This window comes from Rhagoletis zephyria, unplaced genomic scaffold, assembly GCF_001687245.7.
Source record: "Rhagoletis zephyria isolate East Lansing unplaced genomic scaffold, Rhagoletis_zephyria_1.1 Rzeph_scaffold_00178, whole genome shotgun sequence".
NCBI classification, from domain to species: Eukaryota; Metazoa; Arthropoda; class Insecta; order Diptera; family Tephritidae; genus Rhagoletis; species Rhagoletis zephyria.
Genome location: NW_016157262.1, coordinates 69,931 through 85,249, shown reverse-complemented (window position 1 = coordinate 85,249; position 15,319 = coordinate 69,931). Strand labels below are relative to the sequence as shown.

The 15,319-nt window shown below is 32.1% G+C and overlaps 1 protein-coding gene across 3 annotated transcripts in view; it reads right to left on the bottom strand.

The window, feature by feature from the left end:
• Oatp33Ea (Organic anion transporting polypeptide 33Ea) overlaps window positions 1-15,081 on the bottom strand; it is a 22,222-nt gene extending 7,141 nt beyond the window's left edge. Inside the window, exons 1-4 of one of the 3 annotated variants that reach the window (XM_017608605.1) lie at window positions 15,059-15,081; window positions 14,858-15,006; window positions 14,509-14,746; window positions 2,256-2,504 (exon numbers count right to left, since the gene is read on the bottom strand). In XM_017608605.1, the coding sequence (XP_017464094.1) occupies window positions 2,256-2,504; window positions 14,509-14,599 (340 nt within the window). In that variant the 5' untranslated portion in view covers window positions 14,600-14,746; window positions 14,858-15,006; window positions 15,059-15,081. Of the gene's footprint in view, window positions 1-2,255; window positions 2,505-9,796; window positions 10,047-14,508; window positions 14,747-14,857; window positions 15,007-15,058 lie in introns of those variants that run through there. The other 2 variants (XR_001846658.1, XM_017608600.1) reach the window with 2 other exon arrangements.
• Between the last annotated feature and the right edge of the window lie 238 nt (window positions 15,082-15,319).

Genomic DNA, 15,319 nt, shown 5'->3' with positions numbered 1-15,319 from the left:
GGTATCAGTCAAAATAATTTTGAAAAATGTTTATTTCCAATCTTCATGCAGGAGGGTTGCCACCTGTTCAAAACACCAGGTTTGAGATGAATTAAAGCAAGAGGTCTAAGAACGTTTTAGTTTAAAAATATTTTCAAGAGGGTTGCCACCTAATTGAAGTGGAATTTAATTCAACTATACACAGGGTGTATGAAAGAACAATATATGGGTGATAAACTAAACAACGTTAATAAATCTTTAGAATATTTTTGAGACGTTTGAAGAGGATTGCCATCTGTTTGAAAATGTTCAGATTAATAATAAATGTATATAATATTGTTTTTTGTTCATCTGAAAGAATTTTAAAAATTCTATAAAAATATATTATGTTTGAAATGCAACTAGTGATGGGCGAAATAGCTATTTTTCTGTATCAGAGAAAATATTGATTGCGACTTTTAAATCACAGCGATTTTTTATTGCTATTGTAATCGCTAGTTCTTTTAATAACACAGAAATATATAGTAGTTCTAATAAATGCTGACAAATCAGTGCTGGTAAATAGTACATGGTACATGTAGGGATAATTTCCTACCCGTATGGATTTCAGTCGAATAAATGAGTGTAGGGAAAAGAGGGAAAAGGTTCATTTATTCTTAATAAATTTCTATATTTCACTTCGTTTTTTATTAATATTTGCAGCCATCTTTATCCGTTGAGACAAATTTTGAAATAAAAATATGAAATGCAAATAACGCGCCTAAGCAAATTAAACTGCGTAATTGAAAATGTCCATTTAAAACAACCGTGGAACGAATAATCAAAAATTGTAAAATAACCATTTCTGCCATGATACAGAAAAATCTCCATTCGCAACTTCTGTTGACTAGATATTGCCGGATGGGATTTTCATACACAGCGAAATATCATGCGAGTAGAAAAATCACCAATCACTGATGCTAAAAGTAAAGCTCTGAACTCACTTTTGCTTGACACCCATGTTTTATTATTTCACATACCTTAGTAACTTCTGCATAATTTAATTACTATCGATTGTTAAATTAGGTGACAACCCTCATTAAAATATTTCCAAACTAAAACGTCTCTCGCCCGACACCTATACTGTGATGCATATTTCACTTATCTAATTTCCATAATTGAAATTGAATTTAATTTTTTTTATGAATAGGTGGCAACCCCCTTGTAAGTAATAAAAATATAAAAACCTTTTCAAAACCATTTAGCTTGATACCCATATTGTACTAATTAATTTATTTATGTTTAAAACTTTTAAATCAATTTTTTAAACGGGGCAACTCTTTTCGAAAAAGTAAAATCTTATAGCACTTCTACAGCGCGAGCCCTTTCATTCGACACCTCATTTTTTAAAATCGGATGAACAGTGCAGATCTGGTGACCTGGACAAAAAATCCCTTCACGTATTATATATGTACATATACAGATAATTAAACAAATTCATGCTTATATGCATACACATGTAGATTTTAATATTATATTTTCTAATCGTCTACCTGGTACTGTGATTAAGAAAGAAAGAATAAATGAAAAATTATGCGTTATTCAGTATTACTTTAATCATGAATAAAAAATTATTCTTCATTCGAAATTACTTGAATGAAGAATAAAAATTTATTCATTATTCGAAATTACTTGAATGAAGAATAAAAATTTATTCATTATTCGAAAGTGCTTGAATAAAGAATAAAAATTTATTCATTATTCTAAAGTGCTTGAATAAAGAATAAAAATTTATTCTCATTCGAAAGATGTTTGAATAAAGAATAAAAATTTATTCATTATTCGTAAAAGTGCTTGAATAAAGAATAAAAATTTATTCATTATTCGAAAGTGCTAGAATGAAGAATAAAAATTTATTCATTATTCGAAAGTGCTTGAATAAAGAATAAAAATTTATTCATCATTCGAAAGTGTTTGAATAAAGAATAAAAATTTATTCATCATTCGAAAATGTTTGAATAAAGAATAAAAATTTATTCGTCATTCAAAATTTTTGAAATGATGAATGAAAATTTATTCTTATTTTTTTTTTATTCAATTATTCATTTTCGTGATTTCGCCCATCCCTGTGTTATGAGGATGCCTTAGGGAAAGGCTTTATATTTATGGAAAAATTGCCTTATTATAATAGGTATTTTCCTGCAGACTTTGCGTAATTCCTATACGTATTTACTTAATTGTGTACATAATATGCACAAATATGTATACATACATATATCATTGGTTTAAATATTTACCTGTTGTTTGACTTGGAATTTTAAAACGTTTTTCAATGGTGGTTAACGTTACAACAAAGTACATATAGGACATAGCTTGAATGGTACCCAATAGACCATAAACAGCCATAAATGATTTCGTAGTTGCATAGCGTTGCATCCAGGCTGGATGCCACCACGTTAAACCGCATAAGTGGTCACCGGGGCGTTGACGTAATTGCGCTTGCGGCATTTTTTTGGCGCTTACCATAAGTATGCGACGCCAATGAACTGAAATTAGAAAACAAATTAGTTACTAGAGAATATGTGGTAAATTAAGTATACCATTTTGCAGGGAAGCCGCAATAATAAATAAGAATTATTTTCTTAAAATTATTGTTGAAAAACATACTGTTAAAAGGCAAAATATTGGCGATGGAATGTCACGAATTAATCACTGTAGGGTACTATTTACTCAATTTTTGACGGTTGAAACGTTTTTTTTTTATCTCTGAGCGGGGGTTTCGTTTCGGTTCAATGGTTTAGGAATTTAAAAAAAGGAAAAATTTTGGGTTGAAACGAACATTAGACCTTTATAAAAAGTGGTTTGGAAAATTTCGATTTGGTTCAGTTAATCAGGCAATATTACACAAATCGTTAAGGCAACTTACAGCTTTTAGTGGACTAGCCACACACTCCAAAAGGAATGCCTGTTCACTCGCCGTCCTTGACNATGTATGTTACCGCATAACTTTGGACCACGTCAACCGATTTCGAGATCCGATCAGTGGATCATGAGATATATATATATATATATATTTTTTTATATGGGAGTTGAAGTCGGTTTTTTTTTTGCTAAAAATTACTAGTTAATGTTGAATGTGTCTTTTGCAGCAAATTTTCGTTGTGGCGATTTCAGGGATCTTCGCAGTTCCTCCTGCCTGTATGTAGCTCTGAAAATAGCGCGATTCGGCAACTCATACATATTCTTTTTGTAAACCAAAAAGGGGTCGATCCAATACTGGACAAATGCCTGTGGCTATCTTATTTTCTTTGCAGAACTTCTTGCCTTTAAAACTTCTATTTTTTCTCGTAAAAATCACCAACTTTAAATATGTATAAAAAAGAACCAGATCAATAAGCAAAAATTTCTTTTGGAATTGGGAAGGTGTGAGCTTTCATAAGTTTTTGGTTTCATAGAATATGTAGAATCTGTTGCACTGTGTAATTCGTATGAAAATTTCTTCGTTGTCTTCGTAGATACAATCCGCGAATTTTGTAAATTTTTCTCTGCGCATAACTATTTGCCTAAAAGGCTTCTAATTTCCTATTATTATTGAGCAAATAAAGTCTCTGAACAATCGTAGCCTAATATTTATAAATTACAATGATTAGATTATATACTGTGGTCAGTACTGATTAAAACGGCGTTTATCTTTTAAATTAAGTTAATCGCTTGAAATTTCATAACAGTTTACCTTACTTAAGATTAAAGCAAGCAGATAAAAACGACGACTTCAATCAAAAAAGTTTGGCCCAATTAGATATTAACTGTGTTGAAAGTTTAGTTCCTACTAAGTAGATGTAAGCTTTTTTTTTATTAGGTTCTTCTCGTACTAAACGAGAGATCCAAAAATAGCCCAGAAATAATTTCAGTACTCAAAAACTTGGAACTAGAAAGCGAAAATTGGAACTCATTGGATCGTAAGTGTCTTCTACTTTCGGCCCGACTTCCAGTAAGGACTTTTTCCGGGTAAAAAAAAAACTAGTGTGAAAGTGTTTACTTTTATTGATGTATTTTCAAGAGATGTTTCACTTACGTAGCGCAGCCCAAGCGTACTTTTTTTAATCATAATATACTTGAATATATAATCCAGCCAAGATATCGATGAAATGGTATTATGTCTGACTGTCAATCTAAAAGTATTTGATTAAAAAAAAACAAATTTTCTGGTAGCTTCTATAATGTTGGAAACCCGGTAATTTTCAATAAAATTGGCTAAGCGCTTAACGAAAGAACAGCAGGAAACATACATATGTATTTACATATCTGTGTTCGTATGGAAAAGTAGCTTATGTCGAAAGGCTGGCTTTAGTATAATGCGGCATTCCCTTTATTCTTTAAACGGCAAGGAATTTTTTGATGAAACTTGGTAAGAATATTGACTTGCTAGTATCGGAACTATTTCTTGCACGTTTATTTGCCAAAAGTTGTTCAACGGTTCAGCGCCAGTGAGTTATTCGCAATCGTATGCTGCGAATGCCGATTTATACTAAAGCCAGCCTTTAGACATAAGCTACTTTTCCATACGAACACAGATATGCTCGTATTTTAATGAAACATTTGGTAGAAATACAAATACTTATTTACAAATAAAAAATTAAAAAATTGAAAAGGCAAGAGTGCTTATATGTATATACTTATGTATGCAACAGTTGCTCCAAATATGTGCTTATCTTTTTATATTTGGGATTTATTGCACCCGTCTTCCAATATTGAGCGTTATCAAATCAATAAGAACGTCCAATAAACGTTAAAGCAGCTTTATGAGCATGATTTTAATAAATTATTCAAACTTGTACCAATTACAGGCAGATTGTAGTAAGGAGCTCAAACGTAAAAATAGAATAGATGACCATTGTGGAATGAAAGATCGTGTATAAGTAGTTCCTTCTTTTCTGTCCAGGGTGAAAAATTAGCCTCAAGGCTTGCTTTCCATTAGGCAAAACGTGCTTTTAGCGTTGCGAAATGTTAACGCTTTAAATAGCGCGATAATTCTGGTATGTACATACATATATGTTTTGAAAATGAGAAAAAGAAATCAATGGTAAATATTTATAAGCCTATATAAAATTAGAGCATTATTTGTTTTATGAACATATATATGTACATACAAATTAAGCATAACATACGCCAATAATCTTGGAAAGTGAATGTCATCGATTTAAAATGAGTAAACAATCTGAAGAATAGTCGTCTGCGTCTTTTGATTGACATGCTATTCTTGCTATCTTTCTTTGTCTGCCGATCGATTATACATATGTAGTAATAATCGGAGTTTGCTCTTCTAATAGTTTATTTAATTTATTTTTCAACACACCCCAAGGAGTCCACATGCTGCTGTTGTCTACTATTCGATAAGGAAGTTGTGATTAATGTTGTTTATTTGTTGTACCTACATACATATGTACATACATAAGTGCTTAATAGCAAAGTGCATCGGTGTTAAGAGCACTGCAAATATCTTATTGTGTACAATTTTTATTTTATTTTTTTATTATTTAAGAATGAGGAAATGTACAAGACGTATGCATTCGACTGTCAAACGCAACATACCGTGTAAAATCGGTTATCTCTCGGCAAACGAATTTTAAATTTAATTAAGTTTATAACTCCCAATTTGACGTTATTTGGAGCGCTGAAAATTAACAAATTCTACTAAACCCAAATTTAAATAGACAGTACTCCAGGATGCAATTGTTCTCGACTTAAAATTTAAGTGAACGCTGAAAATTGAGAAGAGAGTAAATATATGCAGCCAACAGATGGCGATTGAAATCAAGCTTATCCAACGGCTATAGTCCGAGTCATAACTTTGAATGAAGCGCTCGTCTGCTGGCCAGCTTTAAGTAAGGAAACTCATTTCATGTTGTGGGTGGCACAAATCATCATATTTTCGCCTTCGTTTGTGTACAAGAGATATTAAGGAGGGCGCCAAAGATCGAACTCATTTTCTGCTGATTCTAGTGACGATTCCCTACCCGTTTCAATAAGATCAACTGCGCATATTATTTGATTTCGCAAGAACTTCATTACAGAGACCAATGCTAGCGAATCTTTGCTCTTTGATGAAAGCAGGTATCGAGAACGATGAGCTGTAGTAATGGCTTTACAACAACATACTATATACCGAATGCAGCGAATCGAAATGCAGCGGCTGCACTAGTTGAGTAATGTCGCACGTAATGGGTGCCTGGGTAAAAGATTGTCGTAAGCGCAATTTTAAAGATTTTGAGTTCTAGATGCAGTTATATATTTTGAAATAAGGTCTTTTAATTGGTGTTATCAGTTTTCAGATATCTCCTTTAGTTTCCGAGATATTGACTACAAATTTTTCTATAATTTAGTAAGAATTTAGTAAGTANATGCAGCCATATTAATCTAATCAATATCTTAAAAAAGGCGTTCTCCATTTTTGGATATCTCCTTTAGTTTCCGAGATATTGAGTACAAAGTGTCGTTAATTTAGCAGAAATTTTGATCACATTTTGTCGTATTTCATACAAAGTGGCTGCCAAATTGTGGACAAATGACGCTTACGACAAAATTTTACTAAAGAAAATCCTTCATAAACTCAAAGCTAATTAACATTAAACATTAAAAATTAAATAGTTTAAGAATTTTATGAACTAGTAACATTTTCAGAGACTTTGGAGAATATCTATCTTCGCGTTGGCATTTCCAATTTGCACACGGTTAAAAATTTCGGTTTTAATTTTAAACTTTTTGGACTACATACAGTATCGGTCATATCTATAGCACACCATTTCAAAGTGATATTGTGTGCCACTTATGTTTATTTATTTATTTTTAAGAATTTTCAATTAAAATACAGTTTTTTCTCTAACAAACCCCATATAAACCCAAGTTTAACAATTTGTAGAAAACTTCAAAAAAGTGCCACAAATTTTCACCTTAGTTTCAAACTTTTTTCTCGGAAGTGTTAGAATTTTTTTGAGTACACAGTTTTTAGCCCAATCAATTTTTGTCTTATAATGTGCAAGTTTCAACTGACTGAAAGTTACCGTTGATTTTTTAGAATTTTTTTCGCCAAAGGTTTTGCGGTTTTCATCCATATACAAATAATTTGAGTTTATTCATTATATGGAAGCCAATGCAACAAAAAAAATTCTAAAAAATTAACGGTAATTCGTAGCCACTTGAAATTTGCACGTTATCAGACTAAAATTGCAGTGGCTAAAAAACTGTGTACTCGAAAAAATTCTAACACTTCCGAGAAAAAAGTTTGAAACTAAGGTGAAAATTTGTGGCACTTTTTTGAAGTTTTCTACAAATTGTTAAATTTGGGTTTATATGGGGTTTGTTAGAGAAAGAACTGTATTTTAATTGAAAATTCTCAAAAATAAACAAATAAACATAAGTTGCACACAATATCACTTCGAAATGGCGTGCTATAGATATGACCGATACTGTATATGACCAAACTATATTCAGTTTCAAATACAAACCTTCCAAGTTTATAAAAAAGAGAGCACATATGTTAGGTTTAGAATTTAAACAATTCGGTTTAAATGTTAAATCCAAACATTTTCATAGTTAAGAATAAAAAAAAAAACAATCTTAAATTTCATGCTCCGTCTGGTTGGGATTGAACCCGGACAGCCTTGGTAGCAACCAATTGTATCAAGCATCTTTGCACACTCAGCTACAGCCACGCATGTAAATGTGTTTTCATATGTTGAGTTTGAATCAACACCACAATTCGCTGTGCAAACATATTCTATTTCGGTTTAGATTTTAAACCAAAGTTTCTATATTTGAAACCTAGAAACTAGAATTAAAACATTTTGGTTTGATTTTTAAACCACGAACTTTTTGGGCTAAAATTTAAACCAGAATATATTAAAAATTGCGTAAAACTATTGACTGGTTTAAAAAGTAGACTATAAAAGTTTAAAAAAGGCAGTAGTCCCAGCGCGGTTTAAAAATTAAACCCAAATTTTTGACCGTGCATCAGTTGTCATCGAGGAGAATTGAATGGCGTGTTTAGACGGCTATTGCGCCAATCAAGATGAAGAGAAATAAATTAAGTAAACATTTTAAATTATTCACAGTTTTAAGACGCATTTATTTTATTTATTAATTTTTAAGTTTTTTTTTGGATAGCATAAATATTTCTTTGTCGTTTATCAAAGTCATAAATTACTAACTTCTATCAGTTTTGACCCACAAACTCATATCTGTCCCTATGTAGGCATATACATATGTATGTATGTACATATGTATGCATATATGCACATTCGAATGCATAGAATTGTAGCGCCACTTTATATTTGTAGCATTGTTCTTTATTCTATCTGCATTAAAACTTTTTGTGTTTATTTTGCACTCACTTCATCATTGACTAAATAAACTTCATTAAATCAATTCCATTATTTCATATAATATTTTTCAGCTTAAACGAAGTTTCGATACATTTGATGTACATTAGACTGGTTAAAAAAAAAATTATTTTTGTTTCAAAATCACTTGTTAATTATTATTGCTTGGAAAACTTCTGGTTCAGTTTTGAGACTGTATACAAATACATATTTTTTAAGGTAACTGAAGGCAGTAAAAAGTATCTTATGACTTATCCATAAATTTTCTGCACTAAAGGTTAAAGTCGAACATCAATGTATGTAATAAAATTAAAGTTTTTTTAATTTTCGGCAAAATTTTAACGTTGCACTAAATATCGTAGTTTTTCTTGGACATTTTATAACTTACAAATTTTTATTTAGTGATAAGCTTTACTAGGAAATTTTATAATTTTTAGTTTTTTATTTAGTGATGAATTTTTCTTGGAATAAATGTTTTTTTACTGATAAGTTTTTTCAGTAATAACTTTTTCTTGTGAATTTTGTAATTTTTTATTTAGTGACGTATTTTTTATTTATTCTTTAGAAACTTTATAGTTTTTCTTTTTCAATTAGGGATATTGGAAATTTTAGAATATACAATTTTTTAGTTAGTATGTTTTTCTGAAAAATTTAAAAATTTTTTACTTAGCCATAATTTTTTTCTTGGTAGTTTCCTAATTTTAAATTTTTTAGTTAGTGATAAGTTTTCTTGGAAATCTTAACATTTTAAATTTCCTATTTAGGGCTAAGTTTTTCTTGGAAATGTTATAATTTTTTTATTTTTTATTTGATATTTTAAAATTGTTGTTTAGGGATATGTTTTTCTTTGAAATTTAAAATTAAAAATTTTGTGATAAGTTTTAACATTTTGCCGATAATTAAAAAAAGTCGTAAATTTTTTATACATACATTCGTTTTTAATCTTGTATAGTGAAGGAGTTAATTTATCATACCAGACTTTTTTACAACCTTCAATTTCTTTTAAAATTATACATATCGTCACATGAAATGCAAAAAAGACGTAACTAATGAAGTATTTAAAATTCAGTTTTCGATTGTTATGATGCATTTCATCGAATCACAACTCCCACATCATTTTATGAAAAAAAAATATTAGTGACGTGTCTTTTTGCATTTCAGGTGTCGGTATATTGCTCATGCCGATACGTTGAGTTTATAACGAGTTATAAAATTTTAAAATTGAAAACGATTTTTTTCTGTATTATTTAAATCGAAAATAGAAATTCGCGATGAGCGACCTCCTAATCTTAATATAAGGGCTGCGCTTTGGACAAACGTATTTTTTCACTGCTCCGAAAGTGTTTCTCAAGGGATTAAAAAAAATAATAATTAAATTTTTTTTGAACCAGTCCAATGTACTTCTAGTGCATACACCTGTATATACTTATATACATTTTTATTTTATTTTAGTATCACACCTTCCTTAAATTGCCGTTAAGTGCTCCGTTATGTCGCGATTCAATTATTTGGTGAATTAAAATTTTCGTTATATCCTGAAACGTTGTCCACCGTTCACAGTTACTCATTAACTGAAATTTTACAGTAAATTTTTCAATTCGATGTGCAGAGAAACGCAGAAGTGAGCGTAATTCATACTCAATAAATGGATGTATGTACATACATACATTCTGTATTATCAATTATTTAATGGATTTTATCGCCTATTTTTTAATCTTATCAACGAAATAGCCTTTTACTGTTTTTTTTTTTAGAGAGTCCAGTGGACATTTATGAACAGTCGCAAATACTTTTACACTTTACACAAAGCACAAAATTTGTTATTAATTGGAAAGACCTTAAATTTATCACAAGGAATTTGGCTCAATTAAAGTTTGATAATTGCGTTATTAAAATTTTTGTATATTTATGAATCCTTTTATTATTTTTTGTAATGGTAATCCAAAGTTCTCTAGCTGGTGTCTGTTTGGCGCGCCAAACCACACTGATTTCCACAACTGGACATTGCTTTATTGCCCGGTATAGCTTATGTACTACGTCCAAAATGTACATATCTGATAATTGAGTTAATAATGAACATAATGCCCATATACTCGATTATCATTATAGTGATAATAATGTCTGAGATGATGAGTTTCACAATGAGTTAAGCGTGCATGTGTGCGCCGGCATTGTCAAGAACGCTTTTAATGCTATCATTTGTAAAAATTCATATTCACAGCTTTGGTTTTTTTTTTTTTTTTTGATAACAGCGGCTTTCCTCCCAGTTTCCAGTTATGTCACTGCTTTTTGCACTTGCCGCCAGAATGGAAGAGAAAGCAAACGCCAATTTGATAACAGACATTCGCATACAGACGCTCAGCTGTTTATTAAGTAGTTATACCGTTGTTGTGGGTGGAATACAAACACATCAACAGAAACGAAACTCTCATATATATACTTGCACACACGTACGCTTACATTATTTTCCTACAAATCTGATATAAAATCAAGAGTGTAGGTGTTTCTTTAATTAATTCAAATTAACCTGCATGCTGAAGAACCCTATAGGAAAAACTTGTCTAGAGCACTATATTTCGAAAACCCGCATAAATTCAGATACGACATATAAAAAATTCTAAAAAACCGCAANCGCAGCCGCGGTCAACATTTAAATGAAATTATCTTCAAAAAGTAAATGTCATGGACCAATCTAACGTTTCAAATAAAGAACCGATGAGATTTTGCAAATTTTATGCGTTTTTTTTAAAAAAAAAGTTATCAAGCTCTTAAAAAATCACCCATTATTAAATTAAGTAAGACATATTATTCCATGTAAAACCGAACTTAATGAAATAAATAAAATTTTGTCTGTATTTTAACCAAAAACAAAAAAATAATACCACAGTAAATATGTACATCAATTATGTAAGAACACAAAGAAAAATTATTTATCAGAAGCATTGTCTCTTACCCACTGAAAATAAGTAACAAAAACCTCCAAAAAAGCAAACTCGCTACAGCGAAAAAATTGATTGAAAAACCGCATTAATTCTAATCCGCATAAAAGAAAACGGCATAAAAAGGGACCTAAGTGTATATATATGGGGTATTCTTTCTGATTGTTACCATACATACATCAAAAAAATATTCCGACGAATTGATAACCTTCCCCTTTTTGGAAGTCTAATCGACTTCCAGTCTAACCGACAAGCAGCCAATGTGAAAGTTCCGATTTGTATCTACCATGATCATTTGATATATCACAAGTAATTTTTAAGCAAAAAAGAAATCGACTTCAATTCTCATATAAAAATTTAGGAGTACCGTAAATTTTTTCATAATCAAATGATTGGATTAGTATGGGACCACCTCTGAGACACTACCTTTCCGATGCAAAAAGAAGTATCGAAATCAGTTGATGTGGTCCAAAGTTATGCGGAAATATACATAGGAAAAAATATATTCAGACGAACTGATAACCTCCTCCTTTTTGGAAGTCGGTTAAAAATTATTTTCAACCTATGATCATCATTGGAAAACCTGCAGTAGGTGTACCCAATTTGTGTCAGTTCAGTCAAGGGGTATTTGTGTTTTATATACATACATACCTGTATAGATAGATAGCAAAAGCACGAAACCGTTTTAGAAAAAAAGGGTTTATAAAAAACTGTAGTTTTATTTTTTTGTTCTGCCATATACGAGTTTACATAAACACATACAAACATATTTTTGAATTAATTGAAGTTTTTTTTTATTATTTCTACTAAATATTACTCAACTACGTTTATGTGTAATATAGGTCCTCCTGGGGTTTCAAATTTCGTTGGTGATTTAACATTCATCAACATACTAATACCAATTGACAAAACGCCAACAAAAATAGCTGTTAAAAAAAGTCCAGATATTATGCCGGGGGAGGTGAAGCCCTCACATGTCCAAGCATCTTTGAACTTAAAATCACTTGGATGTGGTATTACATCGTATTGAATTTGCATTCTTTTAATTACGAGCTTCTTCTTGTCCTTTTGAAGTAGTATTTTTCCACAAGAAAACGAATGACTTATTGGTGCATAGAGATCAGAAACGTAATAAGTGGTATCGTTAAATGTAAATGAGTCAATCTGAAAATATCCTTTACTAATAACTACATTGAATTGTAATGATGCAGTCGAATTTTCGGCTATAAGCTCAACCGTTAGCTTAGGATCTCCTCCGGTTACGTTCATATTATAAAATTCGATTTCTTGTATCAAGCCACTTGAGTCCTGCACTTCCAGTTGAGTTAAATAAAATGAAAATTTTCCGCTTTGATAGAGTCTACCACTGCGCTCAGTTGAAACTTCATGAGTGCCTAGGAAAATGTAGGCAGCATCTTCACAATTTACAGAAGTGGTGACCACATTTTTGATTGCTTCATCTGTAAAACGAGAATTAAAATACATACATACATAAACCAAAATTTAGCACATAAATACGATTTTAAAATGCATACAATTTTTATGATAAAAATAAAACTAATATGAAATACACATTTTGTTCCTAAACTGTTAGTTACAGAAGAGATTTCAATCGGTACAAGGTTAATTCTCCCAAGATGACTAAAAAACGTCCTTATTTTCAATGGTCTTCTCCCAAAGAGCTTTCCGGATAACTGTCCGCTTCCACTTCGTTTATTCCTGTGAAAGCCCCGAACGGGCCTGTTGGAAAGTAAGGGCTGCTCCGCATTTTAAAAAAATCTGCTGAGAAGACGGCGTTGAAATAACTATCACGTCCACCGCCATGGAACCAAACCTACTGAGTAAAATGCACAGCATTACGTTTAGAGCTCATCTAAACTCTGATCAATGACAGCTGCGATCAGTATCTCCAAAATAAATCCAAAATAAACTCAAATACCGCTTCCAAGAATGAAAGGTATGACCTTAGGTTCCTTACAGGTGCGTCCCTACCGGCTGCAATGTTCAGCAATAAACACTCATTGGGAAATCCAAAAGACGACGATCCCTAAAGAGAACAAGTATTCTAATGCACACTCAAGCGGTACGAGAGGTAAGAAATTAGAGTCCAACAAGAGAGTGGGACTGCATTTAGAATCCTCAAGAGGTTCGAGTGCATACCTGTGTACGAAGATAAAAAGGAGCTGATATAAAGAAAAGCAAACCCGAAGATACCTCTACCAAAACTTCCATCTACATTTAGTTCTGACAATCCTAGACCAAATATATCCGGACGGTAATCTGATGGTGGATAACTAAAGATCCGTCGCTGTAGGTCTGAGCGAGGTGTATAAAGACTTCTTGAAAGGTATTCTGAGTCCATGTCAATCAATAGGCACCGCAGCGTCCACGAGCGACGAATAAAACTAGTGCTCGGTGTCAATGGGAGATCGGTGACACTCTATATGTGAGGAGGCAATCTTTGAGCTGTTGAAATTCAGCCTCCGTGTTGACCATATGGTTGTAGAGAAATGAGTTCCCCATCAGACCACGCACCAGGCACTGGATCTCAAGGATCTCTCAACACTACCCTGATCCGTCAGTGAATCACTGCAACCCGCTACTACATAGATCTTTAGAAAGCTGTTCACCTTCCTCTAAAACAGCTATCGAATGTAGACGTATTCAATACCAGGTGGCATCCATTCTGAAAACTGTCCGTTAAAACTTACTTAGTCGAGCTATCAAACAAAAAAAAAATCTATGTTAATAACCAACATTAAAGGTAGCACGATAAATCTGGCACAGGCTCGACCAAGATAGATCTAGTCTACTTATTCTCCTGGAACGCCCTCTTTCTCAGTACATTTGGAGGAATCAGAACTAGCCATTGATTAATGGGTATACACGTAGGAGGGATGGGCTTTGCGACAGAAGACTTCTGGTGAATCTGTCGAGACGAAGAAGGTAGCTAAATTCGCGAGAACTCTCTCTGTATCACCTGGGACTGACGTAACTCAGGCACTGATTTCTTCATAAACCCTTTTTCGATTGTGTCTTAGACTTAAGCTTGTCAAAATTATGGGAACTTGAAAGCTTTACACGTAAATGAAATTGTTTGGTTCTATTTCTAGTTGCAAGGTCGACATCGAACCAAACGGTTCACTACATATGGGCTATACTTATTCAATTATACTTGTTTCGAGTTTACAAACGAGTAAAATGTCCATAAATGTAATTATGCAATAACTTACCACAACTCTTCATTGGATTACTGTGACTTTTGAGTTCATCTAAGGATATCATATATAGCTTATCCGGTTGACACTGTAATGGAGATTCCATTCTTCCATCCTCTTGAACGTAAAGTTCAAGTACCGAAGATAATTTTTTAAAAGCTTCGGCAGGCTTTTCCACATTGGCGTAAAAAGTGGACGATTGCTGGCTGAGATATGAGAAACAATCCTCGCAACGAAAATCCCTTAACAAAAGCTACAAACGAAATTGAAAGCAAATAATGCAATAATAAATAATAATTCCAGGTATGAGGAGGTAAGTAATATTCAACTTTGCTTTAAGCACCTCATGCATTAGCGAGATTACCTTATCATATGTAAATGCGATAATCGTTTTCTTACTGTCAATTAAGGCTTTTATTTCCTGAAGAAATTCCTCTTGCTCAATTCTAGGAAATACTGATTTGGCAGTGCTATTCAGAAAAAATGCATAAAAGTGGTATGTATTGTAAATAACTGTATCCAGAAGTTGGTTAGTTGGTTGAACTTTTTTTTAGCAAAAACTTACACTTGAGCTTGCCAAAATAACACCGGCGTGCAATGTGCTGGAGACAAAAGCGCCATAAACAATAAGATTAAAGATAAACTTCGCGACATATTGAAATATTTGTTTAGATTAGTGATTGAAAATATTTACATTTACAAATATGAGATTTTTTGAAAATAAAAGAAAAGCTAATATTTTCAAAATCGCAAACCCAGCTGAGTTATTAACCAGTGTAGTAAACCTGCCCTTACACGGGTCGATGGAAAATCGATTACATTTACG